Raw genomic sequence first — 27,198 nt, forward strand, 5'->3', positions numbered from 1 at the left:
TCATTGAGGAAGTCTTTCTTACCTCTCTCTCCTGGCTATTCTTTGGAACTCTGAATTCAAATGGGTATATCTTTCCTTTTCTCCTTTGCTTTTCGCTTCTTTTCTTTTCACAGCTATTTGTAAGGCCTCCTCAGACAGCCATTTTGCTTTTTTGCATTTCTTTTTCTTGGGGATGGTCTTGATCCCTGTATCCAGTACAATGTCAAGAACCTCCGTCCATAGCTCATCAGGCACTCTATCATCTAGTCCCTTAAATCTATTTCTCACTTCCAAAAAGGAAAAGGAGTACGTCAAGGCTGTATATTGTCACCCTGCTTATTTAACTTATATGGAGTGCATCATGAGAAACGCCAGGCTGGATGAAGCACAAGCTGGAATCAAGACTGCCGGGAGAAATAAATAACCTCAGATATACAGATGACACCACCCTTATGGCAGAAAGTGAAGAACTAAACAGCCTCTTGATGAAAGTGAAAGAGGAGAGTGAAAAAGCTGGCTTAAAGCTCAACATTCAGAAAACTAAGCTCATGACATCTGGTCCCATCACTTCATGGCAAACAGATGGGGAAACAGTGGAAACAGTGGCTGACTTTATTTTCTTGGGCTCCAAACTCACTGCAGATGGTGACTGCAGCCATGAAATTAAAAGACACTTACTCCTTGGAAGAAAAGTTATGACCAACCTGGACAGCATATTAAAAAGCAGAGACATTACTTTGCCAACAAAGGTCTGTCGGCCAAGGCTATGGTTTTTCCAGTAGTCATGTATGGACTTGAGAGTTGGACTATAAAGAAAGCTGAGCACCGAAGAATTGATGCTTTTGCACTGTGTTTTGGAGAAGACTCTTGAGAGTCCCTGGGACTGCAAGATCCAACCAGTCCATCCTAAAGGAAATCAGTCCTGAGTGTTCACTGGAAGGACTGATGTTGAAGCTGAAACTCCAATACTTTGGCCACCTGATGGAAAGAGCTGACTCACTTGAAAAGACCCTGATGCTGGGAAAGATTAAAGGTGGGAACAGAAGGCGACGACAGAGGATGAGATGGTTGGATGGCATCACTGACTCAATGGACATGAGTTTGGGTAAACTCCAGGAGTTCATAATGAACAGGAAGGCATGGCAGGCTGCAGTCCATGGTGTCACAAAGAGTCAGACACGACAGACAGAGTGACTGAACTGAACTGAGATCAATCATCAAAGGTGATCCTCATAGCTACATGAGAAGTTGCCCAAGAACTCAACGTTGACCATTCTACAGAATCCGGCATTTGAAGCAATTTGGAAAGGTGAAAAAAGCTTCTTAAGTGGGTGCCTCATGAACTGACCGAAAATCAAAAAAATCATTGTTTTAAAGTGTCACCAGTGAATCATTTCTTGATCGGATTTTGACTTGAAACAAAAAGTGGATTGTATGTAACAACCTGTGACAACCAGCTCAGTGGCCTGACTGAGAAGGCGCTCCAAAACACTTCCCAAAGCCAACCTTGCACCACAAAACGGTCATGGTCACTGTTTGGTGGTCTCGTGCCGGTTTGATCCAGTACAACTTTCTGAACCCTGGTGAAATCCATACAACTGAGAAGTATGTTCAGTAAATTGATGAGAAGCACTGAAAACTGCAATGCCTGCAGCCAGCACTGGTCAACAGGAAGGGCCCAATTCTCCTCCATGACAACGCCTGGACATGTTGTACATGTTGTATGTATGTTGTACAACCTAGGCTTCAAATTTGAACGAAGTGGGTTAGGAAATGGGTTCATCTTGCCTCATCCGCCATATTCACCTGACCCTCGCCAATAGACTACCACTTCTTCAAGCATCTCATTAACGTTTTGCAGGGAAAACACTTACACAACCAGCAGGAAGCAGAAAATGCTCTCCTAATGTTCACCACATCCCGAAGCATGGATTTTTACACTACAGAAATAGACTTATTTCTCACTGGCAAAAAATGTGCTGATTCTTAATGGTTCATACTTTGATTAAAAAAGATGTGTTTGAGTCTAATTATAGATTTAAAATTCAGGGTCCAAAACCACAACTACATTTGTACCAACCTAATATTTACCAATGCGTTTGTAATATAGTAAATGAAAAGACAGTTACAAAACACTTGGGATATATTTAAATATGGAAAAAAAAATTTGAAAGATATACTCTAAGGAATTTAACTTGTGGAGACATTCACATTTTTACTCTTTTTGGTTATATTTTCTAATTGTTCTACAGTAAACATGTATTGCTTTTAAGTATAAGTTATTTTCAAAAAAATACTTCATGACTAAAACAATGTGAAATTATCTCTTCCAAGATGATTCTCTGTGGTATACTGGCAGAGAAATTCTAAAGAATAGAGATAAGATGGTACTAATTCAAATTAATCCACTTCAAAGCATTTAAGTTTACATTATGTAAAACTTGACACCAACTATGATAAAAGACAAAATTAATGTCATCAGGACAGTGCTTTACTAATGGTTTATTAACAATTCGGACCTCTTGCTAGAAGTAATCTTGCACAAAAGTAGCAAAACAAAATAATCACCTGAATGGAACCTACTAATTTACAGCAAATACCAGGGACAACGGAAGAGATGTAGTAAGCAAAATCAATACTTTGACAAACTACATTAAAACTGATCCAGTTTTTTTCATTTAAAAATAAGAAAACAGAGGTAGGTTAAGCGGGAAGAGTATAGATTTTAAAAAAAATAATAAAGAGACACAACAATCACAATGTATGGATAGCCCTTATTTGCATTCAAGTGAAATAAACTATGGAATAATGATTTTTAAGATAATCCAGATAATCTGGACATCAACTAAACTTTTAGTACAGTTGATTTACAATGTTATTTTCTGCTGTACAGCAAAGTGATCCAATTATAAATATACATACACTTTCTCATATTCTTTTCTATTATTGACTAAATATTAGGTTAAAATCCTTTTTAGGTTTTTATAGGTAATAATGTTGCTGTGGATTTTTTGGAGTCCTTATCATTTAGAATTACATACTTAACTATGAAAAGGGTAGGGGAAGTAGGTGTAATAAAGATGAAACAAGACTGCTCGTGTATTGATAATTACTGAGGTTGAGTGCCAGGTACCTTTATTTTTTATTAAAGAATAGTTAATTTATAATGTTGTGTTAGTTTCAGGTGTACAGCAAACTGTTTAAGATATACATGCAGTAAGGCCCCTACACACAAATCTTCAAGTTGCAAGCTTTCAAAGATATGAACGTGCATTTGATTCCAGCAAGACGCCAGAATCAGTGCTACCAACGTAAAACGTGAGTCAAATTATAGTTTGCCCTGTCTCCTATTGCCAGTGATCCTTCAGCTCTACCATTTCCCACCTCCTCCAATCAATAACTCTTCTTGCCTGTTCACTCAATGCCAGCCCCTGTATGCCATCTGTTGTACTGTACTACTACACTTTAAAGTATTGTACTGTAAGATTAAAAATGTTTTATTATGTTTTTTATGTATTATTTGTATGAGAAGTATTATAAACCTATTATAGTACAGTACTGCATAGCCAAATGTGTTACTTGGGTACCTACGCTAACTCTGTTGCACTCACAAATTTGCTCTTGGAACAGAACTTGTTCATACATAGGGGGCTTACTGTGTGTGTCTGTGTGTGTATATATTTCAGATTCTTTTTCCTTATATGTTATTATAAAATATTGAGTATAGTTCTCTGTACTATACAGTAAACAGGTCCTTGTGTCTGTGTGGCTATTTCTCTGTTCTGTATACAATTTCATCTGTATCATTTTTTTTTTTAAGATTCTATACAAAAGTGGTATCATATGATAATTCATCGATTTTTCTATGTATAACATTTTCAAAACAAAATTTTAGGGCATTACAACTTGATATAGAATGAAATAAGAGAAGTCTCTAACACTTCACAAGTGGCAAATGTACAACAGAGCTCAAAGTAATATATTTTTAACTTGAATACACTTTAAATCCTTTAAAACACCTATGGTTGTAAACAAAGATGCTGAATACCACAGTTATGCATGCACTCTTTCTGAACTTAAAGAATTCCTGAAGTACCTAATCACCACCATATTATATACTAGTAACTAAAAGTAAAGTCTGTACTAAGCATCTACAGTGAAATGCCTTTTAAAATAAAAGTGAAAAGGACCTATAGATTAAACTTCAAGTTCTTAAGAACATGTCATAGACTGCATAACTCTATTTCTTACTAATTCTGTAACAAATTAACCTGAGAATAAGCCTCGCTCTCAAAAATTAATGGACAGCTCAAGAGCTGCATCTTAAAAAGAAGCTAGTCCAGACTAGTTTCCTGCCAGAGAAATTAAGATCAAACAATTACTTACATGGAAAGCAAACTGCCCTGAGAAATCATACATGCCACAGGAATGCATCAAACTGAGTGTATTTCGAACTGCTTCAGGACTCAGTACTCTTTCACCAGTGATTGGGCAGAAGCCACCATTAGCCAGTGTTGCTGCCATCACACTAGCTGACTCACAAGTTACTTCAATGGAGCATAGCTAAAAGGAAGAAAAAATTAAATTCTAAAAATTTAGGCTCACATTATTTTTAGTACAGTTGACCTGTAAGACAATCTATTTTATCTAGTATTTCATAGAGATCTGAAATCTTTCTTCCAAAGGGATAATTTGATATCATTACACAAAGATTTAAATTTGAACAATAGTCCAGCCCTTTTAACATTTCTTCTATTTCATCAGTTATTCAGTCTTTCAATGGCAGAGCTAGGATAGGAAGAGCCAGACCTTTAGCACTAAGAACTGCAAATTGCCTCATGTGTGATATTCAAGCTTGCTTAAATGCTAATGCTTTCTGTAGGATATATAAACATAATTATTTTTAACTCAACAGGGAAAAAAGAGGGATGACCTATTTTTAAAATAAAGCAACATACATCAGTATTATGATAGTTAGCATCTACATGAAAAATTGCTACTTTAAGGAAAAAAGTCTGACATCTTGCCTATAAAAAAGCTCATCATCCTCATATGGCAACACACAAAGGACTACAGGAAAAAATCTAAGTTCTAGCCTGAATGCTCTGTGTGCCTAAACCAAATTTGTTGCTTTTACACTGTTTATTAACATTCAAATAGCTATTTGATATTGACTATGATTGCTGGATATGGTATAATGAATTAAAAAAAGCAAAGTCCAAGTACACAGTAGGGTAAAATTTTTGCATTCCAATATCATCAAAATAATGGAAATAGTTTTTACCACACCAAATCCAAATTTACCCATAAAACTAAAACAATAAATAAATGCTGCTTTAATTTCATTAACAGCAACCAAAACTGAGGCGAAAGTGGAAGAGAAAGAGACGATAGGAAGAAGAAGAAAAGACTGAGTTCTCAACTTACAATATTCCTTACTCATAATTCAAGACCTATCAGATGCACAAAAGGGTTTGGAAATAGCAATAATGGAAACTAATTAACTGCAATGAATCAGAGAACTGATTAGGGGCCACTTTTTGACTGGTTTTTACTTTTGCCTCATTATTTTAAAACCCCTTCTCTATTTCTCCAAAACTACAGAATCTACTTATAACACAGATCCACACAGCAAAGACTTATAGTAAAGGTGATTTAATTATGAAAAGCTTTCTAAAAGAAAAAATATTTGAACTCAAATGACCAATTCCTAATTTATAATTAGTATTAATAGAAATTGTGTTTGTCATAAGGTGATACTTCCAATTCGACAAAACCCAATTTAAGAGTACTCTCCTGGTACCCTGACAGATGTTCAGTTAGATGTAGTCCTTCTCCAAAAAAGCGATTAAGTTTTCCATGGCTGTCTCTTGATTTCTGCCCTGAAGTACAGAAATTTCACAGTAGATTACTAGTACCTATGCTATAACAGTCAAATATGTGTACCAAAGGAAAAGAAACTTTAACATACGGAAGAAATCCATATAGGCTAGGGAGAAAATAAGGGCCACTGGATAAATATGACACTGAACTTAATACATTTTATAGCCTCAAAGAAACTTCATATACATCTTATGAACTCATCAATGTAATGCAGGAAGTTAGATCAAGCTTATGCCACAGAAAATGAAACCAGGGTTCAGCAGCTGAAGCTAAGTCACATGTCTTAAAAAGTGGCCAGGTTAGATTTTGATTTTCTGTTGGCAGTCTGGATTCCCAAGTCATAGTTCTTCACACTGGGCAGGTGACAAGCTGAGACCTGGACTTCTATCAAGATTACTTCATTATCAACTTTCCTTACTTGTTCTTTAAGATTACTAAAAGGTTAAAATTAAAGAAGCTCAAAAAGTAAAGCCAGACAAATGTTAGGTGAAACAGAAATTAACAACAATTAGTTACTATGTAGCTACTAAGTATACTACAAACTCATTAGAAGCACCAATGGATCACTTCTTGGCCTTTTGGCTAAGATCAAGTGTAGAAGCACCAATGGTATTAAATCTCTAAGAATGAACTGAAAACACGACAGGAGAAAAAGAATTCCTTCTTCTAAGGAAGACTATCTTAACTTCAGTTCTATCCCATGAAGATATGTAAATGGTCCTCTTCCCCATGAATATGGAAAGCTACTTTAACTTATTAGAAAATCCACTATGTGACACTGTAGAAATGAACTAAAGAAAGAAAGAATATGCCACTTTAGAATGCTGAATGTGAACTTTTTGATAAAGAAACAAGTAACTCCTTCAAAGAAAAATTTAAAACTAAGAAAACAGTGCTCAGTTTATAATAAAGAGAAGCAATTGCTGGAGCTGTACATTAGTTTTCATATTCCTTAAATATACCACTTTTATAGAAAAAAACATTTCCCTGTTACATTCTGAGATATTACAGGCATAAGACTGCATTTAACACGGGCATTTTTTTCTAAAGTTAATGGGAAATGACTTTCTCTCGGCTCAGAGCCAAGATTTCAGAGACATCTCTATTCTGCAAAATGTGACACATCCACTTATATACATAGTTCATACAGTTAAAGTAAGTTACCTGGAAATAGAAGTCCAATATACCAACCATGTCTGTGCCTTCTGGGAAACACTGAAAAAATAAATAGGCAATTGAAAACACAGGCACGCAGGAAAAGAATGCACACAAAGAAGATACATGGAGATTAAATTTAAAATATAAACACATTTCATTCTAATTGAGAACAAAATAGGACACAATCTATAAAAGGGTACAAACACGAAATAATGAAGAATAAATCAAAATGTTATCACATATATACTTCAAGATACTAGTTTAACTGACAATAATAAATTGATTCATTATTCATGAACCAAATTACTGGACCAGATACTTAAAATTTAAAAATCAAGTATAACCAACAACAGTCAAGGGTTATACTTTTGAAAAATATACCAATCCTTACACAAAATCTGCATTAATATAACTAGGCAAATAATGCTACCAAATACAACCTGCTTGAATAATATTAATACTTTGATAGTATTAATTCAAGAGTGTTTTGCAAAAACTTCTGCATGTTAGTCACAGGTAGTTATTTAAAAGCTATTGTTGAGTTTTTAGTATACATCTCTCTATATTTTATTAAATAAAAGAATAATCTGAAAAATAAGCAAAATTCAAAAACCTTTTTTTCCTTTAAGTAATATCCTATTGCAAAATTTCGATCTCCACTTTCTCTTTCAGACTGAAACCTAGAAGAAAAAAAAAAACACATTTGCTCTTTTTATATACCCTCTGTAAAAGCATGATTGTCCTGTAGGTTAATCTGTATAGCAAAGTGCAGTATAAAGAACACTGACCCTCAGAAAGAGTCAAGGCTGCTGGGTTCTAATCCCAGTTCTGTCAACAGGTCAGCTATGTGGCCCTGGGCATGTCATTTAAGTAATAATTCTTTCCGCATTAATTTTCCCAGCTCTAAAAGAACTGAAATGAACTAGGCCCTTTCTATTTTGTGACTAAAGAAGCTAATTTTTAAATTACCAAATATTCAATTATTAAAATTTACTATTAGTATCTTCTGGCTCCCTTAACAGAACAGTAGTCAATTTCAACTGAGGGAATCTATGGAAATTTAACTGAGAGAGACACATGAAATGGGCCCAACAGCATATGCTGGATTAACAAATTTCTGAGGAGTCTGGGCAGTGGCAAATAATACAGTATGAACAAAGTTATAAAAGACAGGACTTCATTCAAGAATGCAAATATTCTGATGTGTCTGGGAAACACACGGAAAAGAGTGGAAAAATACCAAACCAACAAAGGAGACTGAAACCAAATTATAAAGATTGATAAATGCTAAAAAATGCAATGGCTCCTGATTGCCGACAAAATGAAAGCTTGAAAGCTTTCAAAAGTTACCTTATCAGGTCTACATTTTAGAAGGATAATTCTGCCATCAGTTTGGGAAAGGAGAAAAAGAAAGGATGAATGATTTATTAGGAGACTAGTGTAATGAGAGCTACAGGAGGTCTTAACTAGGCAGTGATGATAGGAATGGAAGGAGAGGTATGATCAAACATAAGACCACTTGGGCAATCTTCCGACCTAACGGGAAGAGGGAAAACAGGGTCAAGTCTGGTACGAAGCCGAGATTTCTAGCACAGTCTACAGAAAGGATGGCAATATCAACTGACATGGGGATTCCTACAGAAAAGAGCAGTTTGGGAAGTACCACATTTATCTGTGGTACACTTGAGAGCTCAACCTCAAAGAGTTCAGAAGGCTGCTGCTTAAAGAGGAACTGTATTGTGATATTCTTATTACTGATTAGGGGTAGACAGTTCCTTCTAACTGCATATCTGAATATTTCCATGGTCAGAAAAACTATGCTGGATATGACAAAGTTCTTGGAAATGAACCTGTCAACTTGCCATACTTGGTGACTTGCCATACAACATTGAAAAAGTAATCAATATAGTAAAAAGGACTAACTATATTCAGCAATGATCACAATGCCTAACACATAGTTCTGTTTATCAAACATTGTATCAGGTACTTACTATCCACTAGATAACAGGAATACAGAAATGATTTGGAAGACACTCTATCCAGGAATTAAGGAGGTGAAAATCTAATAGCAATGATGAGGCAAAAAGAGACAGAATCATAGAATAAGTTCAATAAAATATGGCAATATGAGCGCACAGAAGAAAGGCGAGATGAGATTAATAAAAAAACTTCCTGGGAAAGACACTTAAGCTGATGAATAAAATTGGTAAGGTAGACAACCTGAAACACAAAGCAACACCTAGTTTATTTTCATGCCAAAAATGTTTAAGCCTTGTCTAATCACTAGGAAACAATCCTATTCAAAATGGGGAATGTCAACGGGCCAGATCTGGTCCATGCTTTTATAAATGAAGTTTTCTGAAACACATCCTCACAGTGTTTATTGCTTGCTTTCCTACTAAAGCAGTAGAACTGAGTAGTTGCAACAGAGACCTTATGGCCCACAAACACAAAATATTTACTATCTAGTCCTCCTTCACAGAAAAACTTAATTTATGTTCCACTGACAAGACACACACAAAAAAAGCCATTTAATAAAATTTTAAAAAGCAAGGGTCTAGGTTAGGAGGACTGTTCCATTTTAAAAAGACAAAAAACTACCTCACATATATGTATATTTATATACATGTACACGTATGTGTGTGAAGAGATCCACGCTTGTTTTAAACTGTTCATCTAAAGAGAGAAACAGGCTGAGAAAAAAGCAAATGAGACAAAATACTGATCAGAAAATATCAGTGAAAGATGTCCAGATTTTCATGATTTGTTGTTTCAACTTTTCTATAGATTTCTAAATTTTAAAATAAAATGTTGGGGCAAGAATCAAGTTAGCCAGGCACAGAGAGATTACAAGAGGGAAGATAAGCATTACAGGCAAAGAAAAAATTAAGAAAGTGCCAGTCACTTGACATAAATTTAGGGGCTCTTCTAATTATATGATTTCTCATAAGAAGTTTATCAAAACTAGTTAAAGTTAAATTAAGTGTTCTCCCTCATGTGATTTAGAAATCACGCATTTCTCTCTAATGACCAAATTCTAAGTATTTATTCACTGATGTGCGTGTGTGTGTATGGGTGCTACAAAGAGCCGTGTCTGACTCTTTGCAACCTATGGACTGTAGCCCGCCAGGCTCCTCTGTCCATGGGACTCTCCAGGCAAGAATAATGGGTTGCCATGTCCTCCTCCAGGGGATCCTCCCAACCCAGGGATCAAACCCACATGTCCTATGTCTCCTGCATTGGCAGGAGGATTCTTTACCATCTGAGCTACCAGGGAACACTCTGAAGTATATATACATTAAGTCAGAAAAGAGTATTTAAAATAAATTCTGTAGCCTAGATTTTAAAAATTTCAAGATATCTAACCTAGCACAAAAGCCTAAATCAAAAACCAGACTCACGTTGCATTACTGAATCCAACATATTCATTACCAGCCATCTTATTCAAAAACTGCATTACCTATAAACCAAAATGAGAAACTATTAGTAATCAAAAAACAAAACAGAGAATGTAGCATGAAAACTGAGTTCTACATTATACTTACATAGTCAAATTTTTCAGCATTATTCACTCCTTGCTGCAAAGAAATGAGACATAAATGTTAATATAGACTCCATCACAGTTAAGCCTTAAGTGAATATTATATTAAAAATTCCAAACTGCTATTATTATAATTAATATACTGTGCATTAGTACTTTTAAATCTAGGAAATACTCATAACGTAATATTTATAAAAACTTTTTTTCACATGTCCCTACATTAACACCCGCATGTTGAGAATGGATCTGAATTACAAAGGGAATGCTTTAAGTATAACTTCCCAACCCAAAGTTACAGAATTTTAAATACAAGTTCCTCAAATCCCCTTATCTTTCATAACACCATAATCTGCTAGAATATACATTATTATTTGATTTCACATTAAAAAAAACTTAAAAAGTTTTTACCCTTAGCAAAGAATTAAGCATATATATTACAGTTTTCAATTAAGAACAACCTACTTATATTTCTAAAATATAAGTAGAAATACTTGTATTTCTTAAACCTTAAGCCAGATTAGAGTTAGAAAATAAGTTATGTTGCAAAACTAATCTTTTACAACTCTAGTATATGTATACATTCTGGATACACTTTATTAATGTAGAGAGATTCTACCTTTAATATCTTACTTGTTATAGCAATAGTTGAACTAAAAAAATGTAGTTCGTAGTCTAAAAAAATTAGCTACATTTGTATTTAGCATTATGCCAATCAGAGAATGGAGGATGTATTGTTTCACCACTTCTATTTCTGCCAAGTTAGCTGCTACTGCAAATGTCAATAGGAAAAAACTAGGTAACGTAGATCAGTTCAAGTAGCCAAATGGTTTCATTTTACCTCGGCGAAGTTTACAAAGCAGTAAGTTGTAGATCTGAAATCAAACGTATTAATTGGTGATATGCACCCAAAAGAAACAATACATCTCTAATTTTTAAAACAAGTTTAAAATGAAGTAATTTGACAACTAAAATTTGAAAACTGGAAACTTTTAACTTTGCCATCAAAAAAACCCAAAACAATAAATTTAAAGTTTTATTACAAGGGGATGGGGGAAGTACCAGAGTATCATTTAATTGAATAAAGCCAGGGTCATTCTCCACTGTACAAGTGGATTAGGATGTGGCTGATAATCTGAAAACTTAACAAATCAACTTATTTGAGAAAGAATGTGCAATCACATATATAAATCAGTAGCTGGAAAGACCACCACACTATTTCTTCAAAATCAGGAATTAACAAAGCTTAAACAAGTTAAGGATAATATAGCTACAGCCATACTGTAATCACTATCTATGTATTTCCTCTAAAGTGTCCTTTGACATATTATAAGTTTTCTTTCTTTATAATACACCAGAAATCAAAATGTAGAAATGTAACTCCAAAGCTGTTCAATGAAAAATAATTAAAAGAAGAAATTACCAACTTCATTGAACTGTTGCAGTTGTCAAAATATTCCATAGATCCTAATGCTGTAAAATATGTAACAACATTTAAACCACAAAAACCTTTTCAACCTTTGAGAAAGCACAAAAAACAACTCTTTTGGAAAAAATTGTCAGCATTTGCATTGGGATGTCACATGGATAATTAATGGTTATACAATTAATCAATGTAAAATAAACAAATTATATTGAACTTTCATTCTCTGATCTAAACTGTACTTTCTTTGTTTAGCTGTCATGTTTAATTTTTTTAAAAAACTAAATAACAAAAACTGTTTCAACTCTTGACTACAGTCACGTTCTTGATCTACATTGCAGCTTACTAAATTAATGTACAATTAGGTTTTACTTCTATGCTATTTTTAAGAAACAACTGATATTTTTAAGAAACAACTGATATTTGTCAATGTCTAACATCATATAAGATTTTGTGTAAACTATCTGAAATGTTCTGGCAGATTATGTAAATAGGCAAAATATCTGAATGATTGTGTTGACTCAAGAAAATCTCTACTCAAAACTTCCCCATTTAATCATAAAAGTACTTGATTAATGTTTCTTTTTATTATTTATCTAGAAATACCATTTAAGCTGATAAGATGTATTTGCCCCTGTCATCTCTTGTAAAGGTTTCATGTACCCCAGGGATATGTAGAATCTAGTAATCATTATGTCATATCATTCTAATTTAAAAAATTTTACAGAATTAAAATTTGCACAGTTGTTAGAAAAAAACACACATACACATACCAAATAACCTAGAGTAAATCCTACCCCTGTACCATCCTGCCAAAGCAAAACAACTATTTAAAAAAAAAAATCATTTCTCCAGTAGTGGGGTACAGTGGGGTAAAGGAACAAATGTTATGATAATTGAAGCCAGGAATGGGTGGATGGGGGCTGGTTATACTACTGTTTATTTTGTGTTACACTTGAAATTTTTCATATAAAGTTAAAGGAAAAATGTTTATTTGTTAATTATTCCCCACAATAATTATTAAACTTCCTTTAGAATATTTTTAAAATAATAACTGATTTTAAATTAATTCATCTATCAGTGGATATTTTAATTGGTAGAATAAGAAGTTTAATTCTTTTATTTTGAATTTTTGCAGATATAAAAGTTGAGAAATCTTGCTGACAACAGATGAGTAGATGGAAATCAGAAAGGTTTTGTTATAACAATGTCACTCAATCCTCTGCACATTTATCTCATTGCACACAAAGGTCACACAGTAAAATATATCTTCAAAAATTACACTTAATGTTCTTATTAGCTAACAACTTGATCAGATCCTCTTCCCTTTTGCTGAAACCAAAACACTGGAAACAACCTGGTATATAAGATTTGTTCCCAGGCATTACAGTGATTATAGTAATTCACATCATCAATACCATAACTAGTCTTTCAAAATGTTCTCTTCTGATGGTGCCCAAGAAGTTTTTACAACCTGAAGCAGTGCACCACAGTAAAATTTAGGACATGAGAAGTATGCCTTTCTTTTGGAAAATGTGGGGAAAACTGGACCAAAGACAGATTAATTTTAAGAAAAGGCACAAAAGGAAACAGACTTGGAAACTGATAGTTTTAAAATTATCAACGCCCCTTTATATCTTGGAAAAATATTCCCATGCCCAGGGATGTGTTTATTTCGGTGTTAAGTCACTGTACAAGCATTATTAGACATATTATTTTAATCTTAGAAGTAAAGCACTTTATATTATATATAGTAGGAAAATATAAAAAAGATACGTTGGACAAAATACATTTACCAAAACATCTAATCCATTTACCACATGACTTTTAAAAAGCAAGTCATGTGGTTTATGTTTGAAAAGACTAGTAATCAAACCCTGAGGTCAGAAAATTTTTTGATAAATGTTCCTGTCAAGTTAAAGAATTTACATTCCATTGAGGAAAACTTTTATGAATAAAAATTTAATAAAGAAGTTTTAACACTGGCCATTAAAGTTTGATAAAGAGTTTTAACACTGGCTATTAAAAGAACTAATATAAATACATTGGAGTAGTTTTATAACCTGTTTTTGCAATATACTCATGAACTCAATCATGTACTATACATCACAACACAGGTGAAATATCACTAAAAACAGGGACATGTGCCAATAAATTTAATATTACTCATTTAAAGTCAACACATTAATCACAATTTTGTAAATCATGTGATTCATTCATAAAGTATGGAGCTATAGAAGCCAATTGAAAATTAAATCAAAAAGGAAAAAAGACATAGAAGAAAAAGGCAAAAAGAGGTAACTAAAAATGATTTTTATAAAACACCTAGCTTAATCTAGCCAAAGAAAATGCTTTAAAGCTAAATAATAGGTGGAGGATTAATATAGATTATTACATGTAAATAATACTGTTCTAAATCTAGTACTTCCATAGATTAAACCTAAAAATAAAGTAACAGAAAAGTGAATTCTATTGACACCAATTACCAGCCATTATTTAAGGAAAAAAGAAACCCCAAGCACATCTATTGATATAAACATGAAGTAAATATAAGCCAATTACAATCCTTTCTTATTAATGTTACCAAGTTCAAGGCCTCATCCATTGCACCCCAGAGTCACAAACTGCCTCCCGTGTAACAAGTGATAGTCAACATGACCAAACTGAACATTTGATACATACTAATTAAATTTGCCTTGATTTTTTATGGAGTATGATTAATTTTTTTTTTTTTTTAAAAGACAGGTGAAAACCTCCAAAATTTTAAACTCAAAAATACTTTGGACTTAAAAAAAAAAAAGAGAAATCAAGTTATTCAAATGACAAAACCCCGAACATACCAATAGACCTGAGGTACAAACATATAAGACAATGCAATTTACTCTTTACCTTTAAAATAAAAAAGCAGAAGTTGCCCTAATTTTCCCACCCAGCCTTCAAATTATCATAAGATCTTAACTTTTAAACTGAAAACTGAGATTAAAAAATAATGTAAGGATACTGCTGTTTCATCCAGAACAACTGTGCTTTCAAATCTATTTTTACTGTTTCCTTTAACTAAAACAACCACATTATCATCATCATCAAATATAACAAACTGTATCAAAAAGTATTCCTTTAAGTTTAGCAGCTACCACAGAGAGAAAGAGGTTAGCACCTTCATGGTTTTTTAAATTATGTGCATTTTAAGTACAAAAATGACATTTTCTTTTATGAAGGTATTTACCTATATAGCTTTGTTTAAAATTTTAAATATTGGAGTTTTCCTACAAGTTTAGTAGTTAAGAATTTATGCAACAGGTTCCTTCTGTCCAAATCCTCCTTTTTTCCACAATCTGCTAATCCTTTTGAACATCTGCTCTGCCTCTTCCCCCATTTCCTGAGGATCACCACCAATCCTACAAGGAAAAAATATCAATACTACAAAATTATGAAATAAAGAGTCTTACTAAAGACTCTACTAATTTATGTGTTGGGGGGGAGGGGGATAACATGAAGAAAATATTTTAATAGCACCATAATAAAGTCTTGAATTTTAAAAGAAAAAAATAACCTTAAGGTCATCAGTTAAAAAACAGAATTCACATTGAGTAGCCACGGTATAAGAGCCACACTTCAGGTACTCAAAAGTGTAAGCTCCTTGATAAGAGGCCTAGTTCCTTATAGATAACAAGCACTGACTAATGTCCAAAGAATGACCATATACACTCACTAAAAGTGAGACTGACTTCTAATTCAATAAACTGGTACCTTCTGTATAAGTGAAATAAGGAAAATAATATTTCTCAACTTTTTAGACAATCTAACTATGCTAGGTAAAGATGAAGATGTCATCAAGAAAACAGCAAACATTTACATTAAAAATGGCAGAGTGAATTTGAATGAACAGCAAACAGAAAATCAGATTTAGCTCAAGCCAAGACCACTACTGTTAGAACCTATCCAGTCTGTTTCCTCATTTTACCTATTTATAGAGTAAGAGGGCTGAGCTTGAAAACCCCTTCAACTATGGTTTTATTACTTCAGCTTCAACTACCAATTCATAAATATTATGGGATCATATAATCTGCAGAGATCATGAGTAGGTGTTTATAAAAGTTTTGAATTCTGTTTTAAAAAAAGAGTCCAAGAAAAGTATTATATTCTGGGACAATTTTACACAGAGGTATGTCAAGCTTACCCCTCCAAGATTTAGATGAACTTCATTAAAAAAAAAAAAAAAAAACCACACATAAAACTTGTGAAACACCATCTAAAAATAAAACAAAAAATTCAAAGAAAGTGACCTTAAATATGAACCATATCCCAAAGCTTCATTTCCAACTTTGTCAGTAAATTTTTCTAAATGTAAAATTTCTGATCAAATTTGTAAAGACAAGATGACTCAGTTAAATGCACAGTTAGATACAACCACACTTATGCTGTGTATGTGTGTTTTTTTAACTGTTTCTCAGTACTTATATTAGTGTGGCTCAATATATAATTTATGGCATGTGATTGAACATGGTTAAGTGGAACTTATAAAGTAATGATGTGGTATGACCAGACATGCATTTCTCACATGCAGCATTTCAATGTAGTATATTAAGCCCATGAATCATTAAACAAAAGATGTTTAACTGCATACAGTTAAGCAAGACTGCTATTAATCATTTACATATGCCCTTTCTTGAAAATACTATTGGTGTGGTATGTTAATCTCTCTCCAGTGTAAAAGTTCTTAAACAGATCCATGGGTCAGCTTCAATGGGTCTGTGAACTCCCTACAGTTCATATAAAATCATGGTATGTGAACATTTTTTCGGGAAGACCCAAAAAAGGGTTAGAACCTTTCTAGTGATTTTCTCATCAAGCACTAATGCATACCTTTTATTATCATAACTTTCCTTACTTCTAATTTAAGCTACATGTTCAAATCTGAACAATTATTAATGAAACTTTTCTCTCACTGTAGTATTTCATTGTAAGGGTCCATTTACTGACGTATACCTCACACTGTACTGTAAGCTACCTGAAGGCGTGACTATGCCTATCATATACTCAACTTTTTATAATAAACAAGTAGTTTCTTTGATATCAAACTGACAACTCTTCTCTTATATTAAACAACAGCAAATAACTAGAGGTTATAATGGGTAAACTGAAAATTTTCATAGCCTAAAATTACTTACATTAAAAAATAATACTTGGCTATAATATCTACATCACTAAAGTTACAAGGATTAAGTGACCAGTACTTATGAAGCATTTGCTCCAAAATAACAACCTATACATTCTTAAGATACTACTCTTCTATTTTAACAGCTTTTCCTCATGACCAACAACAATAAATTCCTGAGAGTTAAGCGAATTTATAGCATACAAACTAGATGAGATTTCATTAATTGGGCCAAGGGTGTAATTTATATTCAAACATTACTTGAGTAACCAAGGTATCTCATCCGCAGAAATGCATCTACAAAGCCATACAGCTATGCTAACTTCAATCATGGGCTACGCACAGATTTACTGAAGAAAGCATATAAATGTTGCAAAGACAAATGAAACATAATTGAATATAAATGAAACTTATAAATTAAAAACCTAAGCAGTATCACAGAATAGAACCATTTTCAAATACTTATTTCAATACAACACTAGCATTTCCAATTATTAAGGCAAACTAGACACTTAACAAGAAAACATACAGTGTAAATAAACCAAAGAGTAGGAAAAATAAAATAACTTAATAATTGGAATAAGTCTTGTTTACGATTCAAGTAAAACAAATGAAACAAGTTCAAATGAAAATTGTGATTACAGTTCATGAAAGTCAAGGACTTGAGAATATTCAAGGGTAAATGTACTTTGTCTTTAATACAAAGTACCAGAACATTTGTCCCTACATATGCTGATGACAAACATCAGACAGTAACATGCTGTTAATTCTGTTTACATCTGTTCATTCTAGAAGAGCCAGAAAGAGAAAGAAAAAAATATTAAAACTTCTTATAAGAAGAAAAACTGTGACTACTGTTCAACAGAAACTTCTTTTTGAATTTCTGCCAGATCTTCAGGTCAAGAGTAAGTGTTAGAATTTATGAGTCATCTGTTTTTAATTTTGCCCTTGAAATTACATCATTTATTTTGAAATAAATAAAAATTCTAACCTTATACCATAAGATTAACATAACACCAGAAGAAAACTTTTCAGTCTACATAAGGTTCATATTTATGCCTTAGTATTTAAAAATATTACTATATTAAAACATCAACAGTTTACCTTTATTAATGAAGTCACAACAATTGCTCCAGCATTTACCATAGGATTGTGTGGTTTATCTGAAAAATATAAAAGTAACAGAATTATGTTAAGTAGCTGATACCACTTTCTGTGATGCACAGTTACTTCCCATGAACAGACATCTATTTTCTTTATATAAGCCACTGTTACAATTCTTTTTGGGGGTGGGAGGTAGAAAAGTGGAGGAATCCAATTAAGTCTTTACACATCAAACCAATAATACACTTCTCAGAAGCTACTGTAATTATATAGGCAAACAAAGATTCAGATACAGAAAGACAGTGATTAGTAGTATAAGAGCACATTCAAATTTCCTAACTATGCCATTTACTAGCTATTTGATCCTGGGCAAGTAACTGAATTTCACTGTGCCTCAATTCTCCCATCTCTCAACAGCACCAATACCTCAGCAATTCAAAGTACTTGAATGAATTAAAATACATGAAATGTTTTGGTACATCACTAAGCAATCAAATAGTATTACTATTAAAAATTACCTTGGAAAAAGCCTATCTAGTGTGGACCCAATTTTCCTTTTAGAAAGTATTTTACTTTCTTGTTTATGTATATACATATATGTACATTCTCAGTCACTCAGTCATGTCCCAACTCTTTGTGACCCCATGAAATGCAGCCCACTAGGCTCCTCTATCCATGGGGATCCTCCAGGTAAGAATACTGGAGTGGGCTACCATTTTCTTCTCCACATACATATGCAGAAAAAGAAAACACAAACAAGTAATACACATAGGATAAAAAGATTACAGGGTATTTAAGTTGTATTGTCCATGTTTTCTATGTTTCCTGACAGTAAGGATGTATTTTGTATAATTAAAAAATTACTTAAAATTTAAGTCCATCCAAAATCCTACCTCTTTTAATTCTTCCAACAAAGAGAATTTCAAAGTCTCAGCTGATCATACTGTCATTTACAGTACAACACAAATGCCAAACAGGGGCACTGGAAACATTTATTTGAAAGCATAATTCCTAATCTGTTTATGGTAGTAACTAACTTCTTTGGGAACAAGTTCCTATCTAACTTAACAAATCTAGCAGAGTTCACAAGTTATTTCTACATTATTTGTCTCCTTGAATTTTAAGCAAGTTATTTTCTGTGAGATGAGTCTAGAGCTAAACAAGGAAATTCTTCAACTGTTGAATAGTTCTGTATGACCCAGGAATTCCAGTCTCAGTATATAACCCAGAAAAATAAAAACTTATGTGTACACAAATGTTCTCAGCAGTATTACTAGTAATAATTAAAAAAACTGAAAAATAACCCACAACTCAAACTTCCTGCCAAATGATGAATGGGTAAACAAAATATGTTATTATTATCCATATAATGGAATATTATTTAGCAATTAAAAATGAAATACTGACATATGCCCAACATGAAAGCACCTTAAAAACATATGCTAAAAAAAGTAAAATATGCCAGTCATAAAACACCAAATATAATGATTCCATGTAAGTAGAACGTACAGAATAGGCAAACCCATAGAGACAGCAAGTAGATTACTAGTTTCCAGGCACAGAAGAGAAATAGAGATTGACTACTAATGAGCACAGGGTATCAGTTGGGGTGATAAGCATCCCACAATTGGTTGTGGTCATGGTTGTACAACTCTATGAATATACTAAAAGTCATTAAATAGTACGTTTTGAATGAGTAAATTATGTGGTAGGTGAATTATATTTCAATAAAACTTAAAAATGTATAATTAAAAAACAATAATGACAAAAAATTGGGTAACTTAACAGTACATCATTCTCCTCAATATAAGATCAACAATCTGATTTAGTAGCTAGCTCTGCTTTAACATTTTGGGTTATGATAATGACAAGTTTTCTAGTAGTCATGTATGGATGTGAGAGCTGGACTATAAAGAAAGCTGAGCACCGAAGAATTGATGCTTTTGAACCGTGGTGTTGGAGAAGACTCTTGAGAGTCCCTTGTACTAAAGCAGATCCAACCAGTCCATCCTAACAGAGATCAGTCCTTGGTGTTCACTGGAAGGACTGAAGCTGAAACTCCAATACTTTGGCCACCTGATGCGAAGGGCTGACTCATTTGAAAAGACCCTGATGCTGGGAAAGATTGGGGGCAGGAGAAGGGGACGACAGATGATGAGATCGTTGGATGGCATCACTAACTCAATGGACATGAGTCTGGATAAACTCTGGGAGCTGGTGATGGACAGGAGGGCCTGGCGTGCTGCAATTCATGGGGTCTCAAAGAGTTGGACATGACTGAGCGACTGAACTGAACTGAATGACAAGTTACAGAAGTTAAAATAAAACTTAGTACAGGGATACTGTCTAAGTAGTACAATCAGGATTTCACCTATTTCAAATTATGCTAAGAGAAGTCTGCTTTCTTTGAGGTCACACCAAATGAGAATGATTATTGTCACAGAAAAACAGTACACAGCCAAAGGGAAGCCAAAAAACAAAAAATTTCCAGTATTATATCCATCTGAATATACGGACCACATGCAGACAGAAATATAAATATAAAACCACATGCAGACAGAAAGCAAAACACAGAAATCAGGCTGTGCTAAATTAGTTTATACTTGTATTTGTATATATTCAAGTATCTGTCCTTTCACTTTTGATATTATCAGGTTCAATCTCTAGGGCTCTAGGAGGTTGAAAGTAAAAATTGCTCAGTTGTGTACAATTCTTTGCAACCCCATGGACTATACAGTCCATGGAATTCTCTAGGCCAGAATATTGGAGTGGGTAAACTTTCCCAAACTTCTGCAGGGGATCTTCCCAACTCAGGGATCAAACCCAGGTCTGCCACACTGCAGGTGGATTCTTTACCAGCTGAGCCACAAGGGAAGCCACAGAATGAAAAGATTATGGTAAAATAAGAAAGAAAATGCAACTGCCCTCAAAACAAATAGAAAAAGAAGCATAAGAAAATACCAGTTGTAACTTCACTTAAAAAATTAATAAAACAATGAGTATATGGCATATACTCATTTTTCATCCAGCATAAAGAAAAAATACAAGAGTGGTTTCAATCACTGAGTTCCTTTACTTTTGATTTCTTCAATTCTATTTTAACTCAGCACATGAGGAACCTAGCATATCCCCAAAAGACTAAAAAATAGAAACCAATCTGTATGTTGGTGTTTAGATTTAAAATCTCTATCAGATCAAAGTACTATGTACCTTTGTCATCATCTTTTCTTTCGATTCCTGTAAAGTATTAAGACTTGTTAGTTATACAACTATTTAAAACAAGGTATTTCTTTCATATACTAAATGTTATGGAAGAGAAAAAGCAAAAACACCTCAACAAAGGCCACCATAAAAGCTTTTTCTTATGGAAGTTTTCAAACATATACAATATACAAAAGTGGAAAGAAAAGAATACAAGCGTGCATGTAGCCATCATTTAGCTTCAATGATAACTAATACTGATAACATTGATATTGATAACCAAAAATGATATTTTTGATAACATCATTTAGTTTCAATGCTAACCAACAAATTCCAAACACTGTGAGATTTTGTAAGATATTCCCCTATGATATATAGGGGATATACAGTGAAAGATATACAGTGAAATATACAGTGAAAGTCTTACTTTCTGCCCTTATCTTCTCTCTACCTCACCTTCCAGTGGTATAAAAATGGCTAAAAAAACTATTTTTTAAAGTAAGTGATTAAACTATCTCTACAGGTTTCAAAGGAGTTTCATGACAAATGAAAAAGTATGAATGTTTCAAATTTTTTTCTTCAAAAAAAAAAACTGCTTAGATTTACACAGGAAAATGAGATATTTCTTTTTCCAAGTAACTTTTATATAACTCTTACCATCTTCATTTAAAAACAGTTTGTTGAACCTTAATCCACTTGGCTCTTTCCCAACGTATCGATGCACATATTCTGTTCCAAGGTCATTAACAGCAATGGCATATTTCAAAGGTTTTACACAGGACTGAAGACAAAATGGAACTTTGGTGTCTCCAACAGAATGCCTATTTAAAAGCAGATTTATAAAATAATTTAGATCAATTGGGAAAGAAATATAACAATAACTGCAGCTGTTATTTACATGCTAATTCTAATTTACAACAGCTTTCCCATAGTTCAACTACAAGTTTACTTGGACATTAAATAATAAGTAAGAATAAATATGTTTATTTAAAAAATGCAAAAGTTTACAAGTACTCAGGTAAGAGACTGGCTCAAAATTATTACATAATAAGTAATGTGAAAAACTGCCTCTGAGGACAAGAGGGTATGACCCTCCTTACTTATATCTGTATTCTAACATATAAAATGAACTAGTGCTTTTAGAAATTACTCATCATTTTTTTTTTACTCATAGCTTTAATCAAGGCTAAACTGTGGTTAGTTTTTAAATGGGGCTCAGTTTATTCAATATCATTCTCTGAGTCCCTCTCTAAAAATGCCTCTTCTTGTGAACCATATCTATTCATAATTTCCAGCCCCATTAAAACAAACAGCATCCAGTTTTATAAACTCGAAACGGATGGCACTAAAGGCACTCATTATCACCATGGAGATAAACAACGGAACAAAAAGAAAGCTTTTTATGTTACCAAACTGCTAGGATGCACATAAAGTAAAGAATAGGTTTGAAAATGAAAAATTTGTGACTGACCTCAAGAGCTGCGATCTCTGTTTAATTTGCTAAAGTATCCCAGGTGCCCCAATCAGTGAGCCAACACAATAAAGGCACACATTCATTCTAGTGGAACTTATTCATAGTGAAACTGGGCACTATAATAACTACCCCTGGATAATCAGAAGTCAATGGAGACATCAGAGGGACACCTCACTTCTAAGTATATCATGAACTATAAGTAAACATGTATATATATATAAATAAAGAATATAATATTTTATAAAAACAATAATTTTTATAATAATATATAATATTTTTCTTATCAAATTTATGAATAACTTGTAATTCAGCCTATAACTTCAACTTGGCAATCATTCTATTACCTGACAAAAGCCTGTCTTACTACCTTTGGATTTAAAAACACCTATGATCTAATCCAAAGTCAAGTTCCAAAATTTCTCTAGATAAGAAGGCTAAGTTAAAGAATCACCTCTATACACAAAATATGTTTAAGAAGAAAAAAGACATGCATGAGAATTAGCTAATAATAATTTCCTCCAAATATAAAAATTTCTACTACATGATAAAACCATTTCCTCCAAATACAAGAAAATAGGAATACCACTCCCTACTGGAATTTATTTCATAGGATAAGCCATGTTTCTCATGAATTTGTGTCTGTTCACGGCACCCAACATTTAATACAACACATGAGTGTTTAATACATTTCACAGGCCCAGATGAGGATAAAAGTCTGTCATAATGTTGAGAATAATGGACTAGAAGTTTAGAGATCTAGGTGCTAGTTTCACCTCTACCAGTTTTATACAAATTCTGGGCCTCAGATTCCTTGTCGTTAAGTATGAATGAACTAAATCACATTTTTAAAAAAAAATGTAAATACTTGAGAAAGATTAAGTAGTAAAAAAAATAAAAGTATCACTTAGAATGAAGGCACTTGAGACATATAAAAGCTTTAATTGGGACATTATGGTTTGCAATTTTATCTAAATGATTTGTAGTTTTAAGAAAATTTAGGATAAAATTATCTAACATAAATTCATCAAGCTGTATACACCAAGGAGTTGTTTATCTCATTTTATGTAAGTTATATTTTAATGTAAAAAGAAATATTTACCTTAGAAAAAAGCAAACAAAAAACCAGCATGATTTTATTTCTGAGCTAAAGTCTTCAAATGAGTAAAAAAATACAATTTTTCTTTTTCTGGCATAATTTTTCTGATAAGACCAAACTGCAACATAAGAAATATTTATGTCTGACTTACTGCATAATAAAAAGGTCATTTTTAAAAAAATATTTCAGAACTTAGTTCATTTTTCCAAGGGCCTCTCTTGATCAACTTTTTATCCAATTACTCTCTCTGAGGTGCCCTCATATTTTTATCCTTTTTATAATTCTGCTGGATCCTCAGATGTCAGTGGTTATGCCTGCAGTGTGATTACATCCTGAAAATCAACTTTGATAGGCTTCATGAAATCCTCCATCTTTTGCAAATGACTGACAGGCAGATGGTGATTGCAGCCATGAAATTAAAAGACGCTTACTCCTTGGAAGGAAAGTTATGACCAACCTAGATAGCATATTAAAAAGCAGAGACATTACTTTGCCAACAAAGGTCCGTCTGGTCAAGGCTGAGGATTTTCCAGTGGTCATGTATGGATGTGAGAGTTGGACTATAAAGAAAGCTAAGTGTCGAAGAATTGATACTTTTGAACTGTGGTGTTGGAGAAGACTCTTGAGAGTCCCTTGGACTGCAAGGAGATCCAACCAGTCCATCCTAAAGGAGATCAATCCTGGGTGTTCATTGGAAGGACTGATGCTGAAGCTGAAACTCCAGTACTTTGGCCACCTCATGCAAAGAGTTGACTCATTGGAAAAGACCCTGATGCTGGGACAGACTGGGGGCAGGAGAAGAAGGGGACGATAAAGGATGAGATGGTTGGATGGCATCACCGACTAGATGGACATGGGTTTGGGTAAACTCCGGGAGTTGGTGATGGACAGGGAGGCCTGGCGTGCTATGATTCGTGGGGTGGCAAAGTCGGACACGACTGAGCGACGGAACTGAACTGACGGGCAAGAGACTATATATTATATAGTCTATACATTAGACTATACATTATATTGTCTTAACTATCACGCTAATCATATCAGCAGCAAGAGGAACAAAAATAATGACAGTATGGGTAACCAATGTTAAGCAAAGAAAGGTGAACTAATTCTATTAGTGGTCAGTTCATTAGAGAGTAATTTCATATTTTGCCAAATCTACTTTTCCTAAGCAAATCTGTAACTATAGTTCCTTGAATAATAAACATTCAAATAACAAGACTATAACTCTGAATAACATAGCTGAAATGCCTCATAAAATGTAGTAAAAGGTATTATTTCAGTTGAGTTTTTTAAAATTAAACTAAAACTTAAACTTCTCTGCCTTCTTGAATTTATGTCATCTCAAGGGGCTAATTACTATTAGAGAAGACGCTCCTCTCTACCTCATGCTCATTGTTATGTAGTGAGCAAATTTAAGTTTTAGAGCTGGTTTTGATGAATTTGAAATAAACTTACCTCTGTCCATCTACTGTACAAACAGATACACCCCACAAATCGGGGCTGAACTTGGCTAGTTGAGGAATATAATCTGCAACCTATCCAAAACAGTGGAAAGAAATCAACAGATAAAATATAAAATATTCTCTTCCATCAAAAAAATTTATCTCAATTTAGCTTCCACCAATGAACATTTTGTAGTACCCAGTGGCTTTGTAGTCTATCTTTTATAACAATATTCATAAAAACTAAGGGCATAACAGACTTGAGAATTACAAGTGAGATCTAAGCGACCTCTCAGAGTCTCCATCACCATCTGTTTTCTATTGCATTCTCTCTTCCCAGAAAAAACACAGTCTAAGAGGAACTAGGAATTGACTTTTTTTTTTAAGGGAAAAGAACAAAATGTATTTAATCAGGATCATGAAAATGGGGTTTTATTATCTAAAAACTTTCAATATCGAGAATAAAATAGCCCTTTCTATTATGTAGAGGATTTTAAAAACTGTAAACATTTTACTTAATATTTGAGGATATCATACCTGCAGAAATTCCCAGGAAGTTATTTTTTAATTAATTAAAAATATAAAGGTCACCTTAATCCTTTGAAAATCAAAAAGATTTCTTTTTAATGAAAGTAACAATTAACCATAATATATGAAATATTTTAAAAGCATTTAAAAAAAAGTACAAAAGCACTAAGCTTCCCTGGTGGTTCAGACAGTAAAGAATCTGCCTGCAATGCAGGAGACCTGGTTCAATCCCTGGGTCAGGAAGATCCCCTGGAGAAGGAAATGGCTACCCACTCCAGTATTCTTGCCTGAGAATCCAATGGACAGAGGAGCCTGGAGGGCTATAGTCCATAGGACCGCAAAGAGTCAGACACGACTGAGCGATTTAAACTTGTTTACTTCTGTTACTCTAAAACAACTTAATCCAGTGGCTTCACTTAAATTTCTTACTTAGCCAAACACAAAACCACATAATTCTAGTCTCTACACCTCAAGTTTAGCTAAATTTATTCAATTATTGGTTTAGGAAAATATTCACATCAAAAACATTACCTTTCCTCCAGACTGCTTTTTAGCACTCTCATATAATTCATCGATATGTGAAGTAAAAGACATAAAGTCAGGAATGACAAACTTTCTTCTAAAGGCTTGTGTCAACAAAACAATGTTGCTTTGAACACATCTGTGGAATATGAAAAAAATTAGTACTTGCTAATAATAACACTATTAGGAGAATACTCAAACAATAAAAGAAATTCAACATTTTAAACAAATTCTAGAAATTATACTTTCTAAATTATTTTCTTTCCTCCAAGCACCCTTTCATGTAGCTGCTTGTAAGCTGTTGAACAAGTTAAAGAAATAAATTAGATAGCCTAAAAACTGCATCAAAGATGAAAACAACAGAGCATTCCACCTGGTTAAGTACCAAGACCATCTAAAAACAAGACTTTTTCACCTACCAGATATGATAAGCATTCAGCATGACATCTGGTTAACAAAAATCAGACTTTAATATATAGCTGAGATCCTGTTTATTTTTCCATGAAATAACCTCAGACATATGTCCCTTAAGAAAAAACTTCACAAAAAACTAAACATTCCATATTTTAACATATTTTCTATAAATTACATTTTGAAAATTTTGCATTTCTAAGCTATAAACTTTGCTTAGTCAGATTTGTCTCTAACATAAAATACTTATTTAAATGCTTGCAAAAATAATGTTTAACTTT

The 27,198-nt window shown here is 33.3% G+C and overlaps 1 protein-coding gene across 6 annotated transcripts in view; it reads right to left on the minus strand.

Annotated features, from left to right (window-relative positions):
- The window catches only part of GLS (glutaminase), an 87,579-nt gene that overhangs the window by 42,643 nt on the left and 17,738 nt on the right, over window positions 1-27,198 (minus strand). For 5 of the 6 annotated variants that reach the window (XM_061149127.1, XM_061149126.1, XM_061149131.1 and 2 more), the window contains exons 4-12: window positions 26,516-26,645; window positions 25,470-25,549; window positions 22,102-22,265; window positions 18,244-18,302; window positions 10,566-10,598; window positions 10,422-10,480; window positions 7,634-7,700; window positions 7,027-7,077; window positions 4,366-4,542 (exon numbers count right to left, since the gene is read on the minus strand). In XM_061149127.1, the coding sequence (XP_061005110.1) occupies window positions 4,366-4,542; window positions 7,027-7,077; window positions 7,634-7,700; window positions 10,422-10,480; window positions 10,566-10,598; window positions 18,244-18,302; window positions 22,102-22,265; window positions 25,470-25,549; window positions 26,516-26,645 (820 nt within the window). Of the gene's footprint in view, window positions 1-4,365; window positions 4,543-7,026; window positions 7,078-7,633; window positions 7,701-10,421; window positions 10,481-10,565; window positions 10,599-11,399; window positions 15,191-18,243; window positions 18,303-22,101; window positions 22,266-25,469; window positions 25,550-26,515; window positions 26,646-27,198 lie in introns of those variants that run through there. The other variant, XM_061149132.1, reaches the window with a different exon arrangement.

This window comes from Dama dama, chromosome 8, assembly GCF_033118175.1.
Source record: "Dama dama isolate Ldn47 chromosome 8, ASM3311817v1, whole genome shotgun sequence".
In the NCBI taxonomy this organism is placed as follows: Eukaryota; Metazoa; Chordata; class Mammalia; order Artiodactyla; family Cervidae; genus Dama; species Dama dama.